At 22.6% G+C, this 26,407-nt stretch overlaps 6 protein-coding genes across 6 annotated transcripts in view; 5 read left to right on the forward strand and 1 right to left on the reverse strand. All coding sequences in view use genetic code 6, as the record gives it.

Annotated features, from left to right (window-relative positions):
• Positions 1-386, forward strand: part of TTHERM_01021990 (transmembrane protein, putative) — a gene marked incomplete at both ends in the record, with an annotated part of 1,423 nt that extends 1,037 nt beyond the window's left edge. The window contains one exon of the mRNA XM_001009477.3: positions 91-386. Coding sequence (XP_001009477.3) covers positions 91-386 — 296 coding nt within the window. The remainder of the gene's footprint in view (positions 1-90) is intronic.
• A 1,902-nt stretch (positions 387-2,288) lies between these two features.
• On the forward strand, positions 2,289-8,618 carry TTHERM_01023000 (transmembrane protein, putative). Its single transcript, XM_001009479.2, has 5 exons — positions 2,289-2,960; positions 3,195-3,802; positions 3,974-4,904; positions 4,971-5,189; positions 5,329-8,618. Exons 1-5 carry the CDS (start codon positions 2,348-2,350, stop codon positions 8,532-8,534), a joined length of 5,577 nt encoding a protein of 1,858 aa, XP_001009479.2. The 5' UTR covers positions 2,289-2,347; the 3' UTR covers positions 8,535-8,618.
• A 992-nt stretch (positions 8,619-9,610) lies between these two features.
• Positions 9,611-10,474, reverse strand: TTHERM_01023010 (hypothetical protein; the record flags this gene model as incomplete). Its single annotated transcript, XM_001009480.2, has 3 exons — positions 9,611-9,752; positions 9,887-10,316; positions 10,378-10,474. The coding sequence occupies 3 exons, from the start codon at positions 10,472-10,474 to the stop codon at positions 9,611-9,613; spliced, it is 669 nt and encodes a 222-aa protein (XP_001009480.2).
• A 512-nt stretch (positions 10,475-10,986) lies between these two features.
• TTHERM_001023012 (transmembrane protein, putative) lies at positions 10,987-15,327 on the forward strand (the record flags this gene model as incomplete). Its single annotated transcript, XM_012795980.1, has 4 exons — positions 10,987-11,659; positions 11,740-11,958; positions 12,122-15,092; positions 15,261-15,327. The coding sequence occupies 4 exons, from the start codon at positions 10,987-10,989 to the stop codon at positions 15,325-15,327; spliced, it is 3,930 nt and encodes a 1,309-aa protein (XP_012651434.1).
• A 3,225-nt stretch (positions 15,328-18,552) lies between these two features.
• Positions 18,553-22,810, forward strand: TTHERM_001023015 (transmembrane protein, putative; the record flags this gene model as incomplete). Its single annotated transcript, XM_012795981.1, has 3 exons — positions 18,553-19,123; positions 19,275-19,493; positions 19,584-22,810. 3 exons carry the CDS (start codon positions 18,553-18,555, stop codon positions 22,808-22,810), a joined length of 4,017 nt encoding a protein of 1,338 aa, XP_012651435.1.
• Positions 22,811-24,548: 1,738 nt separating this feature from the next.
• Positions 24,549-25,579, forward strand: TTHERM_01023050 (transmembrane protein, putative; the record flags this gene model as incomplete). Its single annotated transcript, XM_001009484.1, has 3 exons — positions 24,549-24,920; positions 24,953-25,134; positions 25,399-25,579. The coding sequence occupies 3 exons, from the start codon at positions 24,549-24,551 to the stop codon at positions 25,577-25,579; spliced, it is 735 nt and encodes a 244-aa protein (XP_001009484.1).
• Between the last annotated feature and the right edge of the window lie 828 nt (positions 25,580-26,407).

Genomic DNA, 26,407 nt, shown 5'->3' on the forward strand with positions numbered 1-26,407 from the left:
CTCCACATTATTTGAGCTAATACATGATGATTATTGAGTAATACCTTCCATCTGAAACATTTTATTACTATTATATTCAGAATATAACAGATTAGAACTAGTAATCTATTTTAGCAATATCGAACTTGACTTAAAGCCTACATATTCCAAGAAATAATGAGCAGATATTTGAAGGATTTTATAAAACCATTCTTAATGGAGATATATGCTCTGTAAAGGAATTATATCCACAATATTTTAACTCAAATATAACTCATGCTGATTGTAACAGATTATTTGGTGGAATATTGAACAGAGGATTGCTTCTTTCAATTAAAAAGGCTTTTGATACATTTTAAGAACTGTACGAAATGTATTCAATAACAGAATAATTATACATTATATGATGAATGGATTTTATTCCAGTACTAGTACTCATATATAGATTTTTTTAAATTTGTATAAGTGATCACAGAGGCTGTTAATGGTATCAGGCAATACTAAAATGAGTCACTGTTACAATATAAAGACTATTTATAATCTAATTTATTCTTACTATTTATTGTATAACTCAAAATTATAACTCTCATATTCTTGATAGGATGGACTTACCTATTCTTTAAATTTGATACCCAGCTGACTCTAACAAATAAAATGTTTATATTATTCCATATTAGCTTACTTTACGAAAACAGCTTTATCTAGTCTTATTTTAAATAAATCAAAATTCTAAATAAAAATTGACCTGTTTTTATTATGCATGCAAAATTTACTGTATTTTCTCATCCTTTTGAGTGATATATTTTCAGTATTGAGAAGTTTTGGAGAAAAAAATAGGGAAATTTAAATGATAATTAAATAAAATTTGTAACTAATCAATAAATCCACCTTCCACCATTTATAATATATAAATACACAATTTTTCATGATAATTAAAATATCTTATAAATGAAGAAAATATGTAAAATTATATGAAGTTTACTAATTAATCAATATTGAGTCAATAAATAAATACAAATTTTTAATAATTTTAAATATCAATTTTTTATATCTTATTGATGGATATTATTTTGTAACCAATAGAAATTTCACGCATTTTCTCATTCAATTACATATAAATTTATATTGAATTGTTTGCATAGATTTCATTCAAATGTTTGCTTTTGAATTTATTATTAAGTTTTTATCCATTATTTTTTCTTAATTACTTTATGTATATTTTTTTACTAGATTATATATTAACACGCTTACAACTGCAATCATATTTTATTAAAATTATATATTTCTCCAAAAATCGTCTTGAAAAAATATTGTTGAATTATTATTCATGGCATATTTTTATTTCAAAATTAAAAAATATATTAAGTAAATTTAGGAATAAATTTCATAATAATATTCCTAATTTAATTATATGGTTAGCCCTACAGTCCTACAAAAAAATAATTAAACATTATAATCTTTTAAAAAATAATATTCCATCATAGAATAGCTTTTAAAAAAGTTATTTTTGATTCAAATATTGTATTGTTTATATAATATGACAAATATTAACACATAAATTGGTTTATAAATTATTTTTATTTTCTTTTTTATAATTTTTGAAAATCAAATATTTATGATATGAAAAATCATTAAAAATATTTAATAGATTAGCTATTTGTTTTTATTTTTAATAATTATTTTAGAAATTATTTTTATTATTAAGAATAAATAAAAATATTTTCGATGCTTAAATTTATATTAGATTTTTGTAAATATAATAATAATAAATTACTAAGATGAAATTTAATTTTTATATGATACATTAGTTCTTACTATTTATAAATGTAAGAGTTACTTTGATTTGTAAGTAAGTAATTATGAGTAAAAAATTACTTGAATTATATATTACACTCTCGCTTGATTCAGATTAATTATTAAGAGCTTTCTTTAAAGAAAATATATAATTTACATAGTTAATATTTATCTATTTAAACAAAAGTCATTATCTTTTTATTATAAATTGTATGAATTTAAGATATGTCTATACCTAAATAAGAAGGTCTAGATACTTTTTTTTTTGAATCGTTTAAATAATAAATATGCTAAAACTATTAAAAATCATTAGAAAGTATAATTAATTTATTATTTAAGTAATCAGCTGAAAAAATAGTAAAAATTTTACATCAAATTACTAAATAGAATTAAATACCAATTATACAATTTTAATGCGTAATAGAGCTATAACAAATAATAATTGTTTCTAATTACTTAATATTTTCTTACAAATCAAACACATATTTTTATATATAAACAATAAAAGTAATAATAAATACTTAAAGAAAAATAGATCAAATAATAAACAATAGGTTTGTCCTTCGTTTTTCATATGAAAGGCAAGAAAAATGGCTAAAAATAAAGAACCTAGCAACCATAAGCTAAGGGTTCAAAAGTATCTCTCTGCTTTGATAATTTTCAACTGAAAAAGTTTTATATTGAAGATCTGATTCATTTGATTCGTCCTTTAATACTTAGCAAAGTAGCATCAATCATAATGATTATAATTAGTAGATTAACCATATTATCCTTTATTTATAAAGATGAAAGTTACTACTCTAATGGTCCTTATTTATGGCAAAAATAAAACGAGCAGCGACTTTAAAGTATAGCTAATTATACATAGTATTTATAAGTATTTCCATTAATTGATTAATACTTCTAAAATATGAATCCTTATTATTCTACTATCTTTGTATCTTTTACTTTGAATATTTTGTTTATAAGCGCTTTGGTACTTTCATTCTTTATAAGAAATTTAGAAATCAGACATATTAAATTATAATTGTAAATTTTCTGCTAGTTCTACACAACAATTTACAATCAATGGCTATTTTACGTGTCTTTAAACTCTGTATTTAAACTAATATCACTGAAAAATTCAGAATATCCTGCCTATTTTATTGCTATTTCTTACTTAAATATCTTATTGACTATTGGAATCGGTATTGTTTTTTATATTAATAACTTTATTAATCAAATTAATTAATTTTTAACCACAATCACAACTTTTAATTATACAAAAAAGTTATTAGGAGAACCATTTAGTTTAATATCAGTTGTTACCCTTACATTACAATTATTATTAATGATAAATAATAAAGATATATTTTTTCAATTTATAAATAATAAAATTCTATGTAAATTTATATTTATAAACTATGTTTTCTATTAATTAGGATTCTTAATTGAAACACATGACTTTAGTTGTTCTTTTAAGGAAGAAAGTAACTACTTGGCAAAGTAGTCTGACAATACCTTTTTACTGCTACTAGCCTTGAGGGCTATTTTAGTTATTTTAAACTCTTTTACAAGCCATAAAATTATTGTATTATACTCTACGCTATATTTTATCATTGAAACTCTTTTCATTTTGATGAAAGACTATTATTTATCAGATCATATAAATCAAATTTATTCTTGTCTCTCAGCTGCGTCACTTTAAATTTGCATTTGCTTTTTAGTGGAAAATTTTATTTTTTAATAATCAGATATTATCTTGATTAGTATAGTTACAGTACCTATTTCTACTATTTTTGTTTTAGAGTACAATAAAAACAAAAATGAGCAATTATTTCAAATATTTTTAAATATTGAGTCTCTATATGAGTGTAAAACTTACTAATTTTTAAAAATAATAAGGCTGATTATCCATTAGTCTAAGCTATGCTAAAATCATTATTTGTATAAAGGATAAGGAATTAACTACTAAGCAATTATTTAGGTCCATGAACTTTAATGCGTTTCAAATGATAAATCATGCTTTTGTTATTTGTATAGAGCTCCTGTAAATTAATTAATACTTACTTACTTTCATTTTATAAATTTTTAATAAATTAAATTATAAAAAATTCCTCCCTAATGTTATATAATTTTATTATTACTTTTAGATTTTTATTTTTAACTTACATTTATTTATTAGTTATTAATAACATTTTTAATTATAAAATTAAATTAGGATACGTAAGATGGACTTTTACTTCAAGAACTCTCTGAAAGACATTTTAGAAAAGAATATATTGAACATATATTATTGGATATTATGGAAAAATATATTTAAAATACTAAAGGCAAGCAAGAAAAAAAAATGAATATCTTGAGGTTGTCACTTTTGAATTATCTTTTTGAGATAATTAACGACCCAACGAGAGCGCTTATCAATCTTTATCGCACTTAATTCTAATTTATTTTGAGTAATAAAATAAAGGGAGCATATATGTATTACTTTTACTAGCTTAAAGAGCTTGTGATGAAATCTTATTAGGAAATACTTTTTGAGTCTAATATTGAAAATCAAAAAATAAACATGATTGGAGCTATTCTCTTTGATGAGAAAATTAATATTTGTAAAAAATAGCTAAGAGCTACTTTGATTCAAACTGGAGATTTCTATGATTTGTTATGTGGGGATTATATTCCTTTGAAACAATTAGAAATTATGTCTGTGCCTTTGATAACTCTTAATTAAGAGCTGTAAAATAGCTTTTTAGAACTTTTTCAAATTAATGCATTTGATTTAGATCTTCAATATTTGGCTAGTGTATTTATCTAAGTTCTAGATTTTTAGAGTAGAAAAATCTCAGATTTTCAAAAGTAGGCTCTAAATATTTTTAACAAATCTTAAAAGCTTAAAAAGCTCAAAGAACAGCAAAAAATTAAGCAAAACAATTACTTAACTGAAAATGTTTGTGTAGTTTTTTCATCGTTTTTGGAAAATGATTATATAGTTAACAAAGTTTCAAACTCCTTTTTCTAGATTTTTGGGATTAAAGTAGATGCTATTCTTGGTAAATAGTTGAACCTACTAGTACCAAATATCGTAAAAAGACATCACAATAAAATGATCTATAAATTTATTGATTAAGAATCGTTAAATATAGTTTAAAAAGGTATGAAATTTTTATAATATTCTCTTTCCTTTCCATTCATTGAAATTATTCTATAATATAAAAAAGGAGAAAGACATGCTTTTGCTCTTGACAAAAAGGGATTTGTTTTCCCTATTACTTTAAGAATGAAAATTGAAATATTTGAAAATGATATTGGTGTCTGCGCTTTACTTTAACGAGTAAATAAATAAAAATCATATATTTTATTTGAAGAGGATGGTAAAATCACAGATTTTTCTAAAAAAATATTTATTGATATTTTTCAATCTTTGGATCCTAAAATAGGTAAATTGTTTAATATTTATTTTAGATTACTTTTTATGGCTAAATTTCAAACAAAGCAATAAAAGCAATATATTGGGAAAATATTTCAAAATTACAAAACAAAGAATTAATAATTATTAATTTATTTTTTATTTGATAGAAATCTTATAAAATGCATTTAGCATGATACCTTCGCTTGAGGCAGTGATGGAGAGTAAGTAGTTTTATACCTAATTTTGCAGTATTTTAGTGATTAAGAGAGAATTAATAAAAAAATAAAAGCAGCAGAAAGAATAATCATCTCCCACAAAGTCGATTAATAAAAGTGGTAAAAAAGCTTACTCTCAAAACGACGATGTTTTTTTGATTTAATTTAAGGTTGGAGTGAACACCACCAAAATAAATGTAAATATAAATTATGTTGAAATTGACTTTTACGAAAGAGAAGTAAATGAAATGAAAAAAAGAAGAATAATTTAAGACTTAAACTATCAATAAATACTTAAAGAAAAGCAGTAAAGCTTAAGTAACAATGTCTACTAGATTCCTGATATGATTAATAACAATTCTGATAGACAAGCTACTTAAATATCTTACAACTAAGATTAAAGCCCAACTAAGGCTATGTAGAAAGCTTATTTTTAAGAAGAAGAGAGCATGAAATCAGCTGCTTTGTTTAGTCCTCTTAGAATTTAAAGAAGAACAAATAAACATAAAACAGATTAGAACACTAGTCATAATTATTATTTGCAAGAAAATATTTCAAATCTTTTGTAGCAAAAATCTCTTTAAGAGGATCAAAGGCCTTCTTCTTTAGTTGAAATATAGCTAGTTTCTTTGTAATAAAATAAGCAATCAGAAGATAAATAAGAAATAAAAATGAATATGATCTCAAAGCTAGATGAATAAAAAACTGATGTACCTTTCTAAACTTTTAGGACCACTCATTAACTTTAAATCAATACAACATAAGAAGGTGAGAGCTTTAAATCACCCTGCTACTAAGATGGTAATGAAGGTATGCAATCCTTTAAGAATATTTAAATAGATTAAATGGAGAGTTTGCAAAATTTTTCAAAATACAATCAGGACTTTTACTAAAACTAAGAAGCATCATTAAATAATTTAAACTCATTTCAAAATAATAATATTATGTTCTAAGAAATCAGTAATTACTTAGTTCAACCTTAAAAGGCTATTTTCTATAATAACCTTAATTAAATTTATGATGAAGAGTCAGAGTCTTATGAGTCAAGTCTAAATGATAACAGAATAAATAGAATCAATTCGAGAAGCACTGATTCTCATGATGAAGAGAACTAAAAGAAAGAGTAAATGAATGAAATTGCTAGTGTAAATTCAAGTAAATTCAGTTCAGTTGAGCTCATGAAAAGGTCTATGATTAAAAGAATACAATCAAAAGTATACACGAGAGGCTAAAAGCTTATGATTATTACAGGAATTCTAGCCTTTTTAACTTTAACTATTGTGACTATAATAATGTATTAAGAGAATATTAATAGCTTAGACTAATTTGTTTCATCTTTTTTGAAAATAGATGATGCAATTTACTGTTTTGTAGATGTTATGAATATATTAGCTTTGAATAATTACTCATATATGCTAGGGATTAAGAAAAATCCTTATATTATTGATAACTTAGCAATATAAAAAATTGAAAAGAAAAATGTGAAAACAATATCTTATCCTATGGTCCTTAATGATTATAAACATAATTTAGAATAACTTGTTTTACACAATGACAGCGAAGAATCTATTAATGAACTACAGAATAATCTTTTTTTAGTTTAAAAATTCACTATTGGCTTTTACGACGATTAGGGAAATTAATTGTATGTAGCAAACACAAATTTTACTCAAAGTTTGCAATACACTTTAATGGAATACTACTATTCTATTTATATGTATACAGTAATGTTTGAAGATGCTTAAGAAAACTTTATATGGAATAACCTCATGGAATTAAAAGAAAGGACAAGGAACTTGCAATCAATTGTTAACCAATATGTCAACACACAATTTAATAACATGTACAATGAATAGATAACTATTATCATATTGGTAGTTATAATTAGTGTTTTTATGGTTTTGACTATAATTCCTTTAAGCTTCATGATATAAATGCAGAAAGAAAAAATTATGAAACTCTTAGGTTCATTCCAGCCCTAGATACTTGAATTTCAAATAAAACTAATTGAATTGGCTATTTTTAAAATAGATAATATCCATTTAGTTAATGAAATGAACAAAAGTGTTTCAGTTAGTAACAAATCTTCCAAAAAAAACAGCAAATAAATAAAACTCTTGATGGAATTGGCTCTTGAAGGGAGAGAAGACACTTAGACTAATTAAAGTGGCAAGTTCAATTAAGAAGTAAATGATTATATTCCAAAATACATTAATAGACAGTAAAACAAGAGAAACAGATCTATCGCATCTTTTAGTAGTCTACCTAAACTTAGCTTCAAAATCCTTTTAATGAGTGTTGTTGCAATAATACTTTTATTGATTTAGCCATTTCTAAACATTATTTAATTTAGCCCATTTTAAAGCGAATCAAAGGCTACTTTAGAAGATAGAATTACTTTAATCAGTATCTATTCTTGTTTAATTGAAAATTAAACTCCTCATTATGAAACTTTACTCATGACAATATTTCAGTAATATCTTCCAACAGAAACTTATTATTACTTTTATATTTAGAACATAACTGATTAGAATTATTAATCTATTTAATCAATATCCAACTTGACTTAAAGTCTGCATATTCCTAGATATAATGAGCAGAGATTTGAAGAATTTTACAAAACAATTCTTAATGGAGACATATGCTCTGTAAAAGAATCATATCCACAATATTTTAACTCAAATGTAACTCATGCTGATTGTAACAGATTATTTGGTGGAATGCTGAACAGAGGATTACTTCTTTCAATTAAAAAGGCTTTTGATACATTTTAAGAACTCTATGAAATGTATTCAATAACAGATTTAGATACGCTACTAAACGAATGGATTTTATTTCAGCACTAATACTCTTATATAGATTTTTTTTAATTTGTAAAAGTAATAACAGAGACTGTAAATGGAATTAGATAATACTAAAATCAGTAACTAGTTCAATATAAAGACTATTTAGAATCCAATTTATTCTTACTATTTATCATATAACTCATAATTATAACTCTCATATTCTTGATAGGATGGACTTACCTATTCTTTAAGTTTGATACCCAGCTTGAACTAACAAATAAAATGTTTACCTTATTCCATATTAGCTTACTTTATGAAAACAACTTTATCTAGTCTTATTTTAAATAAATCAAAATTCGTAGTAAAAATTGAATTGTTTGTTTGTTTATATTATTTCTACCAAAATGTATTTTCGAGTAAATTTAAAAAAGTTTTGTAAATATCATACTTATAAGATTAGTTTTTAATCTAAATTTATTTTTGATAAGGATATAGATATTAGTAATTAAATTTGTGCAATTATAACTTTTATCATAAATAATATATAAGCTTTTTTGATAAAGAGGACAAATAAATGCCAAAATTTCAATTTCAATTTTAAAAATAATATTTTTTATTTAAAAATCTAACCTAATTAATATCTAGCTAGCTAGAGGTTGCCATACCATTAGATATTAATTAGGTGTTTAGCTATATTAATAATTCTAGAAAGTTGAATTAATATATTTATTAAGTAAACTTCTGAAGCAGGGTAAATAAATATATTGAATTAAATTATTAATTGGAATAAAATACAAATTATACAATTTAAATAAGTAATTAAGTAATAACAGATAGTAATTATTTAATATTTATTTAGTATTTTTTAACAATTTAACACATATTTAATATTAAAAATAATAATAAAAGTAAAATTATTTATAGAAAAATAAATCAAATAATAAACAATAAGTTGGTCGTTAGCTATTGATATGAAAGGTAATTTAAATGATTAAAAATTAAGAAATATTTAATCATAAACTAAGTGTTCAAAAATATCTAAGTGCTTTAATAGCTTGCAACTGAAAAAGTTTTATGTAAAAGAGATGATTCATTTAATTCGTCCGTTTATACTTAACAAAAAAGTATCAATCATAATGGTAATAATTAGTAGATTAACCATACTTTCATTCATTTACAAAGATGATAATTATTACTCTAATGGTCCTCATTTATGGCAGTAGTATAATGAATAGCGACTTAAAAGTATAGCTAATTATACATAGTATTTATAAGTATTTCCTTTAATTGATTAATACTTCTAAACTATGAATCCTTATTATTTTACTATTTTTGTATCTTTTGCTTTCAATATGTTATTTGTAGGAGCTTTGTTACTTTCGTTTTAATTAAGAAATACAGAAATCAAAAATATTAAATTATAGCTGCGAAAATTCTGTTAACTCTATTCAACAGTTTACAATCATTGGTTATTTTACATCTCCTTACGCTCTGTATTTAAACTAAAATTGTTGCAAGATTTGGAATACCCTACTTACTTTATTACTATTTCTTACCTGAATATCTTCTTGACGATTGGGATCGGTATAGCTATTTTTATTAATAACTTAAAACTTTAAAAACCAAATTAATAAATTTTTAACCATATTGTAGACTATCCTTAAACTAAAAATATTTATTAAGAAAGCTATTTAGTTTTATATTAGCTTTTATTCTTACATTACATTTATTATGAATGATCTTTTATAATGGCATCTTTTTTTTTAATTAATAAAAAATCTTCATTTCCCAACAATAATTTCTTTTAATTAGGATTCTTAATCGAAACGCATGACTTTAGTTGTTCTTTTAAGGAAGAAAGTAACTACTTGGCAAAGCATTCAGATAATACTTTTTTACTTCTACTCGCTTTGAGAGCCATTTTAGTATTTTTAAATTCGTATACAAGCCATAAATTTATTATCTTGTATTCGACACTCTATTTTTTCATTGAAATTCTTTTCATTTTGGTGAGAGGTTATTATTTATCAGACCATTTAAACCAGATCTATTCATATCTTTCAGTTGCCTCATTATAAGTTTGCCTTTGCTTTTTAATCGAGAATTTTATTTTTTTAAAATCAGATATTATTCTAATTAGTATTGTTACAATACCTATTTCTATTATTCTTGTTATAAAGTACAACAAAAATAAAAATGAGCAATTATTTCATACATTTTTAAACCTTGAGTCTCTTTATGAGTGCAATACTCACAAATTTTTAAAAATAATAAGGCTGATTATCCATTAGTCTAAGCTATGCTAAAATCATTATTTGTATCAAGGATAAGGAATTAACTACTAAGCAATTGTTTAAGTTCATGAAGGTCAATGCACTTTAAATGATAAATCTTGCTTTTGTTATTTGTACAGAGCTCCTGTAAATAAATTAATACCCCTTTTATTTCATACATTAAAAAATATAATATCAAAAATTCCTTCTGAGTGTTATTTATTTTTATGGCTATTTTATTATTAATTTTATCCAATTTGAAGTAACGTTTTTAATTTTTAAATTTAAATAAGGATATATAAGATAGACTTTTGCTGCAAGAACTCTCTGAGAGACATTTGAGAAAAGAATATATTGAACATATTTTACTTGACATTATGGAAAAATATATTTAAAATTCTAAAGGCAAGCAAGAAAAAAGTATGAATATTTTGAGTTTGTCTCATCTGAATTATCTTTTTGAGATAATTAACGACCCAACGAGAGCGCTTATCAATTTGTATCGCACTTAATTCTAATTTGTTTTGAGTAAAAGAATAAGAGGAGCATATATGTTTAACTTTTACTAGCTTAAAGAACTTGTAATGAATTCTTACTAGGATATAATTTTTGAGTCTAACATTGAAAATTAAAAAATAAACATGATTGGAGCTATTCTCTTTGACGAGAAAATTAATCTTTGTAAAAAATAGCTTAGAAATACTTTAATTCAAACTGGAGATTTCTATGATTTGTTATGTGGGGATTATATTCCATTGAAAAAACTAGAAATTATGTCTATACCTCTGATAAGTCTTAATTAAGAGTTATAAAATAGCTTTATAGAGCTTTTTTAAATAAATGCGTTTGGTTTAGATCTTCAATATCTGGCTAGTGTATTTATCTAAGTTCTAGATTTTTAGAATAGAAAAATCTCAGATTTTCAAAAGTAGGCTCTAAATATCCTCAGCAATTCTTAAAGGCTTAAATAGATTAAAGAGCAACAAAAAATCAAGCAAACTAATTACTTATCTGAAGATGTTTGTGTAATTTTTTCTTCGCTTTTGGATAATAATTATATCGTTAACAAGGTTTCAAACACCTTTTTCTAGATATTTGGGATAAAAGTAGATGCAATTCTTGGCAAATAGTTGAATTTATTAGTACCAAATATAGTAAAAAAGCATCATAATAAAATGATCTAGAAATTTATTGATCAAGAATCTCTTAATATAGTTTAAAAAGGTATGATTTTTTTAAAATATTCTCTTTCCCTTAGATTCAATAATATTCATTGAAATTATTCTATAATATAAATAAAAAAGGAGAAAGACATACTTTTGCTCTTGATAAAAAGGGATTTGTTTTCCCTATCACTTTAAGATTGAAAATTGAAATCTTTGAAAATGATATTGGCGTTTGTACTTTGCTTTAACGATTTGGCAAATAAAAATCATATATTTTATTTGAAGAGGATGGCAAAATCACAGACTTTTCAAAAAAAATATTTACTGATATTTTTTAATCCTCGGATCCTAAAATTGGTAAATTTTTATTGTTTTTAAGACAGATTACCTTTTTTACTATTTAATTTGATAAATAAGCATTTAAAAATCTTTATTTTAACAAAAACTTTCAAAAATTTGTAAAACAAAGAATTAGACAATTTATCAAACAAATTAATTTAATTTATTTTTTATTAAATAGAAATTTTGTAAAATGCCTTCAGTTTGATACCTTCACTTGAAACTGTGATGGAGAGCAAGTAGTTTTATATATAATTTTGCAGTAATTTAGTGGTTAATAGAGAATTAATAAAAAAATAAAAGCAACAGAAGGAATAGCCTTCTCCTACTAAATCTGATAATAAAAATAGTAAAAGAGCCTATTCAATAAACGATGATGTATTTTTGATTTAATTTAAGGTAGGAGTGAACACCACCAATATAAATGTAAACATAAATTATGTTGAAATTGACTTTTACGAAAGAGAAGTAAATGAAATGAAAAAAAGAAGAATAATTTAATAATTAAACTAGCTATATAATCTTAAAGAGAACCAGTAAAGTTAAAGTAATTATAACTTCCAGATTCCTGATTTGATTAACAGCTACTCAAATAGGCAAGCTACTTAAATATCTTTCAACTATGATTTAAGCCCTACTAAAACTATGTTAAAAACTTTTTTTTAAGATGAAGAGAGCATTAAATCACCCACTTAGTTTAGTCCTTTAAGAATTCAAAGAAGAAGAAGTAACAAACATAAAAGAGCTTAGAGTGTTAATAATAATCATTAATCACAATAAAATATTTCATATCTTTTACAGTAAAAATCACTTTAAGAAGATTTAGGGCTCTCTTCTTAAGGAGAAATATAGCTTGTTTCTTTGTAATAAAATAAATAAGCAGAAGATAAACAAGAAATAAATATGAATTTATTCTCAAAGATAGATGAATAAAAAACTGATATACCTTTCTAAACTTTTAGGACCACTCATTAACTTTAAATCAATACAACATAGGAAGGTGAGAGCATTAAATCACCTTGCTACTAAGATGGCAATGAAGGTATAGAATCTTTTAAGAATATTTAAATTGGTTAAAGGGAGAAGATGCAAAATTTTTAAAAATACTATCATGAATTTTACTAAAATTAAGAAAGTTCATTAAATAATCTAAACTTATTTCAAAACAACAATATTATGCTCTAAGAATACAATAATTATTCAGTTTAAAAGTAAAAAACTTTATTCTATAATAACCTTAATTAAATTTATGATGAAGAGTCAGAATCTTAAGAATCAAGTCTAAAGGATATTAGAATAAATAGAATCAATTTGAGCAGTACTGATTCTCGTAGCTAAGAGAATTAAAAGAAAGAGTAAATGAATGAAATTGCAAGTGTAAACTCAAGTAAATTCAGTTTATTTGAGCTCATGAAAAGGTCTATGGTTAAAAGAATATAATCGAAAGTATATACGAGAGGCTAAAAGCTTATGATTATTACAGGGATTCTTGCCTTTGTGACTTTAACTATAGCTACAATTTTAATGTACTAAGAGAACATTAATAGCTTAGACTAATATGTTTCATCTTTTTTGAATATAGATAATGCAATCTACTGTTTTGTTGATGTTATGAATATTTTAGCTTTAAAGAATTATTCAAAATTACTTTCTTCTAAAAAAAATCCTTACATTATTGATAACTTAACAATATAAAAACTTGAAAAGAAAAATGTAAAAACAATAGAGTTTCCTTTGGTTCTTAATAATTATAAACAAAATTTATAATAACTTGTTTTACATAATGACAATGAAGAATCAATTAATGAACTATAGAATAACCTTTTTTTAGTTTAAAAATTCACTGTTGGCTTTTCTGACTAGGATGACTAATTGAATTAAATAAGCACAAATGTTACTCAGAGTTTGTAATATACTTTGATGGAATACTACTATTCTATTTATAGGTATACAATAAAACTTGAAGAAGCTTAAGAAAACTTTATCTGGACTAACCTTATTGAATTAAAAAAAAGAACAAGGAACTTGCAGTCAATTTTTTACCAATAAGTCAACAAACAATTTAATAAAATGAATAATGAATAAACAATGATTATTATATTAATCGTCATAATTAGCATTTTTATGGTAATGGCAATAATTCCTTTAAGCATTATAATATAAATGCAAAAAGAAAAAATTATGAAACTCTTAGGTTCATTCCAACCTTAGATACTTGAATTTCAAATAAAACTTATTGAATTGGCTATTTTTAAAATAGATAATATCCATTTAGTCAATAAAGTTAATAAGAGTTTCTCAATGAGCAACAAATCTTCTAAAAAAAACAGTAAACAAATAAAACTCTTAATGGAAATGGCTCTAGAAGGGAGAGTAGACACTTAGACTAATCAAACTAGTAAGTTCAATTAAGAAGTCAATGAATAAATACCAAAATACATTAAAAGACAGTAAAACAAAAGAAAAAGATCTATCGCATCTTTTAGTAGTTTACCAAAACTTAGCTTCAAAATCCTTTTAATGAGTGTTGTTGCAATAATACTTTTATTGGCTTAGCCATTTTTAAACATAATTTAATTTAATCCTTTTCAAGAAGAGTCAAAAGCTACCTTAGAAGATAGAATTACTTTAATTAGCATTTATTCTTGTTTAATTGAAAATTAAACTCCTCATTACGAGACCTTATACATGACAATTCTTCAGAAATATCTTCCTACCGAGACTTATTATTACTATTATATTCAGAACATAACTGATTAGAATTATTAATCTATTTTAGCAATATCCAACTTGACTTAAAGTCTGCATATTCCTAGATATAATGAGCAGAGATTTGAAGAATTTTACAAAACAATTCTTAATGGAGACATATGCTCTGTTAAAGAATCATATCCACAATATTTTAACTCAAATGTAACTCATGTTGATTGTAACAGATTATTTGGTGGAATGCTTAACAGAGGATTGCTTCTTTCAATTAAAAAGGCTTTTGATACATTTTAAGAACTATACGAAATGTATTCAATAACAGATTTAGATATACTGCTAAACAAATGGATTTAATTCCAGCAATAGTACTCTTACATAGATTTTTTTTAGTTTGTAAAAGTGATCACAGAGACAGTTAATGGCATCAAGTAATACTAAAATGAGTAATTAGTTCAATATAAAGACAATTTTGAATCTAATTTATTCTTACTACTTATCATTTAACTCATAATTATAACTCTCATATTCCTGATAGGATGGAATTATTTATTTTATAAATTTGATACCTAACTCAGCTTAGCAAATAAAATGTTTACACTATTTCATATTAGCTTGCTATATGAAAATAACTTTATCTAGTCTTATTTCAAATAAGTCAAAATTAGTAAAAAAAGTTGACTTGTTTTTTTATTATTTGTACAAAAATTAGTTTTTAAACATTTTCCTAAAAATTTTGTGTTCAAAGATATTAAATAATTACTTAATTAAAACTCTATTTCGCTACTTAATTAACAAAAAATAAAAATTTTTTTTTGAAATAAACAAATTAATTAACATAATTTTTAAAATTTAAAGATTTTTTTGAAAATACATACCAATAAGTTAATTTTAGTTATGAAATAAAAATGCTATTTAAAATTTTAAACGATATTTATAAATATATAGTAAATGAATTAAAAAAGATACTAAAAAATAATTTTCTGTCTGCTTAATCTAAATAAAAATATATGTTACTTTTTAGATTTATTTTAGCCTTTGTAACATTTGTTAACAGAAAATTGTTATTGTAATTTTCTTTTAATATATTTTGGTTTTAAAAATGGCTATTTAATCTTACTTTGTTTTCAATTTAATTTATAAAAAATTTCTATTATATTTTTCTTTAAAAATTCATTTTTTAAGGAGTTGTATCTTAGAAATTATAATTTATTAATTTTAAAAATTGATAAGCATATCAAAATTTTTCTAAAAACCTATCTAATGCAAAATAATTAAATGTAATTAAGTAAACGCATTTTTGGAAAACTAAATAATTGTTATAATATATTCAATTTATAAATAGGTAAATAGATAGATAGATAAAGATTTAAACATAAATCCTCAAATAAAAATATGCATTAAATTTAATGAAAATAACTAATATTATTTTAAAATTAACAAAAAATAAAAAGTGTATTTAAAACAAATATGATATTTTTTTGATTCAAGCGCATAATTAATTCGAAATTCGCTGAACAGTTTATGAAAATTAAAATTATTTGCTAAATAAACGCAAAGGCTTATTTTCTTAGTTAAGGAATTTTTCATAATAATATCTAAATTTTTTGAAATTGTTATAATTTACTAATTTAAATTTTTTGTTTTAAGAAAATACAAACAAATAATAAGATAATTGATGTATTTATTAATTAATTAATTAATTTGTTAGCTTATTATTTGTTAAACATTAAAGAAAATTTAAATTCGTTTACAATTTTAAATTAATTATTTGCTTGAGGAGCGAATTTATTATGATTTGTCAATTTAAATAGACTTAACTTTTTTTAAATAGTGAGTAAGTGTATTTTTTGATAAAAAATTTGATAATAAATAAAACTAAAGGCAACATTGAAAGGCTTGAAATGAAATAATTGATCTAAAAAAAGTTAAAAGATAAAAATGATAAACATCAAAGCTGCTACCAAAGATTTTAATTCAAAGCTTTTTATTATAATGAAATGATTAAAATGATTCGCCCTTTAGCTCTCAATAAAAATATATCAGTAGCATTATTAGTAATTTGCTGGCTAACAGTACTATCGTTTCTTTATAAAAATGAGGACTATTATGATAATTTATAAGAAAACATCTATAAAAATGAAAATTAAAGAATGCATTAAATTTTTAATTTCATACAATACCTGTAAGTGCTACCTTTTGTCATAGATTACTTAAAATAATAAAACTGCTACCTAACTTATCTTGTTCTTTTCTCCTTTATATTAAATTGTCTGTATGCTAACTCTATAATATTTATATTTATTTTTAGATAAGTTAAAATTAAGAAATATTTGTAAAAATATTGCTAAATTCACTCGACGATATATAATAAATGGCCTTATTACTCATTTATTAGCTTGTCACTTAATTTGGTTTCTCAAGACAGCCAAAAATACTAGACATACATCATAATTATTTCTTATTTAAATATCTTTCTTACTCTCGCTACAGGTAAATTTTTGAATTTTTAGTTACATGATTTGATTAGAAAAATTTGATTTGAGTATCTTAAATTTTGTGGTAATAGCTATTTATAGAAAAATAAAAAATTGACAAATTATTTAAAAAAATTAGTTAGAATTAAAAAATATAAATTATTTCAATTAAATTATCTAATTTATAGTTAGTATATTATTATTTTGATTAATTAAAACAGGTTACTTCTTGGAAATCCACGATTTTAGTTTTTCTTTTTAAGAAACATCGAACTATCTAGCAAAGTAATATGGTTTTTCTGGTTTAATTTTTATGACTCTAAGAACAATTCTGATTTGCATAAATTAATACTATAACCACAAGATACTGGCAATATATTCTTCGTTTTACTTTCTTCTAGAGACCATTAACTTGATTTTTAACTAGCATTATTTATCACTTGATATTAATTAGATCTACTTTTGTTTAACTATTTCTTCATTCTAAATTTCAATATGTTATTTGGTTGTGATCTTTATCTTTAATAGCTCTGATATAATACTCATTTGCATACTCACTGTTCCTTTATCAATTAAACTCATAAATAAGTTGAAAATATTCAGAAATTAATACTTGATTGATTAATTTTCAAATAATAAAGACTTTTAATCATGCAATCAATAAAGTTTCTTGAATATTATAAGACAGGTACATTAGCATGCATAAATCAATGATCAAGATTACTCTTATTACAAGTATGGAATTACATATGAAAATATTGTATAAGCGCACTAGTCTCAGCATGCTATTAACAGTGAATTTTGTTTCTGCCAAAAATACAGAAAATGTGTAAGACTGTAGTTTATTTTAACTAACCAAATCATTTAGAATTAATTATTGATATTACTGTATAATATTTAGATTTATTAATTAAAAGATACACAATAAATCTTATTTAATGTAAATAAGTTAATCAGAATTTACTATTTTCTATTAGATCAATGTTACAGTTTTATATAATTAAATCATCTCTTAAAATATTCAAAACCTTTTTATCAAAAATTCTAAAATATTTATAATTATTGTTTTTTATAAAAGGGAAAAAATGAAGGCTTACAAATAGACTAATTGTCTGAATAAAACTTTAGAAGGGAATTTATAGAAAAAATAGTTTTATTTTCAATAGAAAAATGCATTTAGAATTGTTAAAAAAACGATGAACAAGAAAAATTAAGCATTCTAAAATTGGTATAGCTCAACTACCTATTTGAAATTACAAAAGATCCTGTTTAAGTCCTGATAAATCTATAAAAAATATCTTAATTTTTTATCAAAACTAGTAAAATGAAGGTGGTTTAAATATTTTATTTTTATTAGCTCAAAGAGAGGATAATGAAATATTATGAAAGTACTTTTTTTGATTCGAATATAGAAAATCAAAGAATAAATATGATGGACGCTATTTATTTTGGAGATAAAATTAATGTATGCAAGGAAAAGCTTAGATCTGCTTTGATTTAGAGCGGTCAATTTTACGATTTGCTTTGTGGAGATTTTATTTCGCTTAAGTCTATAGAAAATTTATCTTCGCCACTGCTCTAATTAAAGGAAGAATTGGAGTCTAGCTTTATTGAACTTTTCAAAATAAATTCAAGCGATATAGATCTCTAGTATTTAACTTGTATTTATATTTAAGTTTTAGATTTTCAAAACAGAAAAATTCCAGAATTTTAACAATTAAACAGTTTAGAATCAGCTCAAGAGTAAAAAAAATTAAAAAGATATTATTTATAATAATCCCACTTTACTGGAAAGAATTGTGTTATTTTTTGTTCGCTTTTATAAAACACCTATGTTGTCAACTTGGCTTCTAATTCTTTTTCTAAGATTTTTGGTATCCACAAGGATTTTATTGTAGGAAAGCAACTAAATTTATTGGTTCCAGCAATTATAAAAAAAAACCACGATAAAATGATTTAGAAGTTTATTGATTAAGATTCCTTAAGTTTAATAGAAAGAGGTATTTATTTTTTAAAATTAATTTAATTCATTTATTTAGCATGTATTTGCTTTGACATTTCTTTCTTATTCTTTATCAAAGCTTACTCAAAAAAAATTTCTAAAAATCATAATTTTCAAATATTTTAATTAATATGCATTTATATTAAAAGGGTAACGTTCTTTGTTTGCCTTGGATTAACAAGGCTTTATTTTTCCGATATCTCTTAGGATTAAAATAGAAAATTTAAGTGATGATGTTGGGGTTTGTGCACTTATACATAGAATAAACAAGTAAAAATCTTATATTCTATTTGATGATGACGGATGTATCACTGACTTTTCTAAAAAACTATACTATGATCTATTTTAAAGTTCAGAAAAAATGTTATGTAAGCATTAACATTTTATAATTAATCTGTTTAAATACAATTTTTATTTAATTTTTTACTGACAATATTTTAATTTTTTAATTAATTTAGATGATTGGCAAAATATCTTTAGAATGATCCCATTCACTTAGATTATAATATAGAGTAAGTAGCTCAATACAAAATTCTGCAGTGCTATGGTTATTAAATAGCAATTTAAAAATAAATTGTCAAACACATAAATTGAAACAACAACTTAAGCAAAGAATATTAATTTGCATTCCTACAATGATGATGTATTTTTAATACAGTTTTAGGTATGCTAAAATTAAACTAGAATTAATGTGAACGTAAATTATTTAGAAATTGAAAACTATGAAAAAGAAACAAACCAAAGCAAGAAAAATAAAATCATTGATGAATTAAATAATTAGTTAATATAATAGGAATAGTAGGACAATTAAATTAAACAAATAAACAAAAATTTTGAAGCTTTAAATTCATATTAATATTTTTTGTCTGAAAGATAGCTGCCTTAAAACATAGATAGCAATAACTTGTTACTTATGAAATGGCAAGAAGATTAGAAATTTCAACAAGCAAGTAGACCAAATATAAAGACTGAAATTCCCAGTACAAATAGAATACATTTAATTTTTAATGAAAATGAAGATTTTAAAGAAGAAAATATGACTAAGTGTTTCAGTGAGCAGCAGATTCCAGTAAATTAAAATTAAAAACAAGAATAATTTGAAAACTAAATAGATAATCTTAGTTGGATAAACAAAAATGATATACCTTCAAGCAGGAATAAAAGCACAAAGGAAATTAGAAACAAAGAGATTCCTAATATTGCTTTGTAATTAAAAAAGACTCACACAATGAGCTCAAATTATTTAGATTTTAATCAATCGCCTCTTGTTTTCTCTCAGCACACATAATTATTGCTCCTTACAAACAACTAATAAGATTTTAATCAAATTGCAACTACTAATTCAAAGCGCAACATTGAATAATAAGGAAGCAATTAATTTGATTTTTCAATTAATAATTTTCCTTCCTCCAATTAGAACATAGCAGCTGATTAATAATATTCTAATTTTTAAAATACAAAAAACGAAGATTAACAAAAAGCAAACAAACTTATTAATAAGTAAAACACAATTAATTTAGTTAATTCGTAAAAAACATTGTCAGACAGCGATAAATGTTTGAGTATAGAAGACAATATTTTCAACAAAAGGAAAACAAAAAGCACTAATTTTCAGGAAGAGGAGTAAGAGGAAAAAGAGTAAAAGAAAGAACAACAAAATGAAATAGCTAGTGTTAATTCAAGCAAATATAGTTCAGAAGATCTCATTAAAAGAAATATGATAAGACGAATTAACTAAAAGGTTTTCAATAAAAGTTTGCAACTTATGATTTTTACGGGATTTATTGCTATTATTATTTTAATTGTCGTCACTTTGATTGTTTATTTGTAAAATTTAAATAGCTTAGATAATTTTGTAGCATCATTTTTGAAAATTGATGGTGCATTATTTTGCTTTACAGATGTAATGAAAATATAAGCTTTGTCTAATTATTAAGTTTTGTTAGGTAACACATATATTTAAGATAGTTAAGATATATAAAATTAATAAAATATCTTGGTCAATTACGAACTTACTGCTGTTTTATAAGATTACAATTAAAATTTTGAAGATCTAGTTTTATATAACGACAGCTAAGACGAACTCAATGATTTATAAAATAATCCTTTCTTGGTTTAAGTTTTTGCAGCAGGATTTTATGATTTTACTCACATCTAATTTAATTCTACTGTAAAATTTTCATAAAGCTTGTAATATACGATCATGCAATTCTATTATGAAATCATATTTTATGTTATTAACTATGAGGAATAATAAGAAGATTTTATATGGGGAAATATTGTTGAATTTAAATCCAGGATGAAAAACCTTTAATCAATTGTGGAGAGTTATGCGAAGACTTAATTTAACAACATGAATGCCCAACAAATGACAGTTATCACACTAGTGAGCATTTTAAGCTTTTTGATGATATTTTCAATTATACCATTGAATATCTATATTCAAATAAAAAGGGAAAAAGTTATGAAGCTTTTTGGCACATTTTAGCCTCAGACTCTTGAATTATAAATAAGATTAATAGAACTTGCAATTTTTAAAATAGATAAAACTAAGCTGGCAAATGAAAATTATAAAAAAGCACAACCAAGTATTATTAAAAGCATTAAGTCCTCAACAAAGAAATAAAAACACATTTATCTGAAAGACTTGATGGAATAAGCTTTAGATACAAAGACTTAAAATAAAAAAAACCTAATTTCAAATAATTATTTTTAATAAGCATAATAACTACCAAAATATATTAGAAGAGAGCAAAAACCAAGAAACAGATCCATAGCATCATTCAATAGCTTACCTAAATTTAATTTAATTGTAATTTTGTTAGGAATAGTAGCAGTTTTTTTGTTACTAATTTAGCCTGCTTTAAATATTTTGCAATTTAGTCCTTTTAAAACTGAATCAAATGCTACTCTGTAAGACAGAATAAGTCTCATAGATATTTTTACTTTACTGATTGAAAACCAAGGTTCTCATATTGAATCAATATTGTCTTTAGTTACTCTTTAAGTGCCTTCTACTACTTACTATTACACCTATGCTAATAACCTCACTGATTAAAACGAAAAAGCAATTTCACAATTATAAAATTTAACAACAAATCTAGGAATATAACGATATAATTAAAATATGTTTGAAGACTTCTATAAAAATATTCTCAATTCAAATTTATGTTAAGTGAGACAAAACTTTCCTTAATATTTTAACTCTAATGTGACTTAAGCAACATGTGAGAGAGTATTCAATGGAATATTAAAAAGAGGATTAATTTTATCTATAAATAGAGTATTTCAAACTTTTGAAGAACTTTTAGAAATGTATGCAATATAGGACTTGGATTAACAACTTAACTTTTACATTTAATTCCAAAGTTAATATTCCTATGTAGATTTTAAACTACTAATATAAGTTATATCCGAATCTGTTGATGCAATAAGACAATATTAAGACGAATCTCTATAAGAATACAAACAGCATGTCAAATTTAATTTGTTTTAGTTGTTTATCGCTTAGTTATTTATAATTATTTTAGTATTTTTCATTGGCTGGCTACGTCTTTTTTACAGCTTTGTCGATTAATTAGCAAAAACTAAAAATATTTTCAAAGTATTTCACATTAACGTGCTGTATGAAAATGACTACATCCAATCCTACTTTAGACAAATGCAAATAAAATAAAATAAGTGAATAAATAAATAAAATAAGTTAACATTTAAAATTCATCATTTCGAAATAAGATTAAACTAAAATATTTTTTAATTTAATCAAAATTAATAATTCAATAATTTAAAAGCCAAAAAAAATTTTTCCTATTTATTTATTTGTTTTTTAATTTATTGTTGATTATATAGTATTATTTTTATTTTATATTAAAATTTCTAATCCAAATATTTTTTTATTTTCAAGTTGAGCTTAAAAGCTTGACTTTGATGAATTTAATAAGTTGTTTTAATTATTAAAAAATTACTTAAATAAATTGGCAAAGCTTTTATTTTTTATTTTTCAGCAAAACTTTAAATAAAATATTAATAATTTATTTTAAAAAATATTTTTACATAAGTTTTATAAATCCATAATTATTTTTCTTAAAAATCAATAATTAAAAAATTTTTACGTCAATAAAAAATAATTTTATTAGATTAAAAAATTTAAATATATTTCCAAATCTAAAAATAAAATTTTGATAAGATAATTATTATAAATTAATTATTTTATTTGCTAAGCTTGAAATCAGCTTAAAAAATAAATGTTTTTGTTTTAAATTTATATGATTTATCAAAAATATTTAAGATTGTATTAAATATTGATTTATTTATTAATAACTAAATAAAGTTCTAAAATAAAATAATTTTATATTTGATTATCATTTTGTTTCTTAACATAATTTTGTTAAAAACAATTTTCTTAACAAAAATATACATGATATAACATAATTTTTACAATGTATTCATAATTAAAAAAAATTTTTGAGAATTAATCAATTGAAATAATAAAAGATTTAAAGCTATATTACAAAAACTTTAATCGTTTAAATTCTTTATATGTAAATGCACTAAAAATATATTCTCTGTATTAAATTCTATTAATAAATATCATCTATTGAATTAGAAAAATTATCAATTTTTCTTAATCAAAATTTTATGCAAAAAATTTTATCTATTTTGCATATTTTCATAAGTAAAATTTGACTTTATAAAATGTGTAAGTTTTTTAATTTACTTTTCTTTTTATCAATTAGGCTGCAAGTATATTTTATTAAGCTCTTCTTTCTGGAAATAGATTTTTGTTAATTAAAGTTAATTAAAATTTGATACACTTCCTTAACAATTTGGATGCTATTATATGAGCTCTCTAAAAATTTATTTTGACCAGTTAAATTTTGTCAATTATTTATAATATTAATAAACTAAAAATCACCTGATTTGTTTCTAATAATTAAAATATGAATATTAATTCATTGGCAGAGAAGCAGTAAGCAAATAAAAAAAAAGAAATATCAAAAATTTAAAGTTTTTCTAGAATATAAAAAAATCTAATTTATTCAAAGAATAAATTTCATAAAATTATTGTTAGAATTTTCTCCTTAAAATATAAAATTATTTGTTTTATATATTCAAAAAATATGAATAATTTTAATGTTGGTTGATTTTATTTATAATCAAGCTTATGTTTTTTTAATTTTTTACATTGACTTGTTCTTTCTATCTATATCAAATCTTTAGTTGTAAGAATTTGTGAATATCATTAAAATCTTTACTTGTAAGATTTTGTAAGTAGCATTAAAATCTTTACTTACTTGATCTAAATTATTTATAACACTTATCTCATAAATTGGCATTAATAATATTAAGAATTTAAGCTTTTGGTGGAGTTGAAATATTTATCTAAAAAATTAAATAAAGCTGTTAAAAAATAGAAAGATAAAATGAAATAACAAAAGCAATCCACAAAAGAATTGAATATTTAGAGTAAATCTTGCTCCCAAAAATATAAATTCAAATCTTTTTATTATCATGAAATGGTTAAAATTGTTCGCCCTTTAGCTATGAATAAAATTTTGTCAATAACGCTTTTAGTAATATGCTAGCTGACAATTCTCTCATTCGTCTACAAAAATGAGAACTATTATGTAGGTTTTACAGAAAAGATGTATAAAAATTAAAACTAGAGACTGTATTAAATTTCTAACTTCATACAATACCTCTAAGTATTACCGTTTGTCTAAGATTACTTGAAACCATAAAACACTTATCTTACTTATTTTGTCATTTTATCCTTTACTTTAAATTGCTTTTATGTAAAGTCAATAATATTTATTTTTATTTTTAGATAAGTAAAATTTAAGAAATACTTACAAAAGTATGGCTAAATTTACTCAACAATCTTCAACAAATGGCCATATTATTCCTTTCTGAGCTTATCCCTTAACTTGATCTGCCAAGACAACTTAAATATCTCTTTTAGCGCTACAATTGTTTCATATTTGAATGTAATTTTAACAATAATTATAGGTAAGATAGTTAATTTTTTGTTTTTTACATTATTAATTTGATTCAACTTCAATATCATAAATTTAGTGGATGTAATCAAATAAGCGATAAATCTAGATATTTTAATTAATCAAAAATATCTTTTAACAAAATTAATTAAATAAACAAATCAATTTTTATTAAATTTATTAATCGTATTCTAAAAATCTATTTATTTATTTATTTGATTAATTGTTTAAAAAGGGTACTTGGTGGAGTATCATGATTTTAGCTTTTCTTTTAAAGATTCTACGAATTATCTAGCTAAGCAGGATAGCTTTTCAGGATTGATTTTACTGATTTTAAGAACAATTTTGATTTGGGTAAATTAACATTATAATCACAAGATATTGGCTATATATTCTTCGCTTTACTTCTTTTTAGAGACTATTAATTCGATTTTTAACCACCAATATTTATCAAATGATATTAATAAAATTTACATCTACTTCACGATTTCTTCATTTTAAATTTCAATATGCTATTTGATTCAAATCTTTGTTTTTAATAGCTCAGATATCATTCTTGTATGCTTACTAACTGTTCCTTTAACCATCATGATCATAAGATAATTCTAACAATATCATAACCAAAACTAACTTTATCTCTTTTGCAATACTCAACAACTCTTTTAATGTAGCATAGAAAATTTCTAGAAAATTTTAAGATCAACTCTTTAATAAGTATAGATTAACTAAAAAAATCTTATATAAAAGGATTATAAAATAGTAATTGAAAGTATTATTAATTCCCATTAATTATATTGCCCTACCAAAGACTTCTATTTTTGCCATAGATCAAAAAAATCTGTAAAGTTCTTCTTTAATTTTTTGTTGGAAATTAAGTTACAGCTTTTTATTTGGGATAATTTCCAATAATTAAACATAAACCTTCATCTAATAAAATCTAACTTAATTTAATTAGATATTATGCAATTTATAATTTATTCCACCGCAAACTCCACCAACATTTTTGAATTTTTTACTTTAAAAAAAATAAAATATTTATCTTTAATCATAAAGGAATTTAATTCTGAAATAAAATCTGAAGAAAATACAGAAAAATATTCTAAAAAAGAGTTCATAGAAAAAGTAATTTATTATACAATCGAAAAATTTATTTAGAATTATTAAAGAAATGATAAAAATGACAATGTTATCATTCTAAGATTTGTGTAGCTCAACTATCTATTTGAAATTATAAAAGATCCACTTTAAGTTTTAATAAATCTTGAATAAATTTCATAACAATTCAT

This window comes from Tetrahymena thermophila (assembly GCF_000189635.1).
Source record: "Tetrahymena thermophila SB210 genomic scaffold scf_8254778, whole genome shotgun sequence".
NCBI lineage: Eukaryota > Ciliophora > Oligohymenophorea > Hymenostomatida > Tetrahymenidae > Tetrahymena > Tetrahymena thermophila.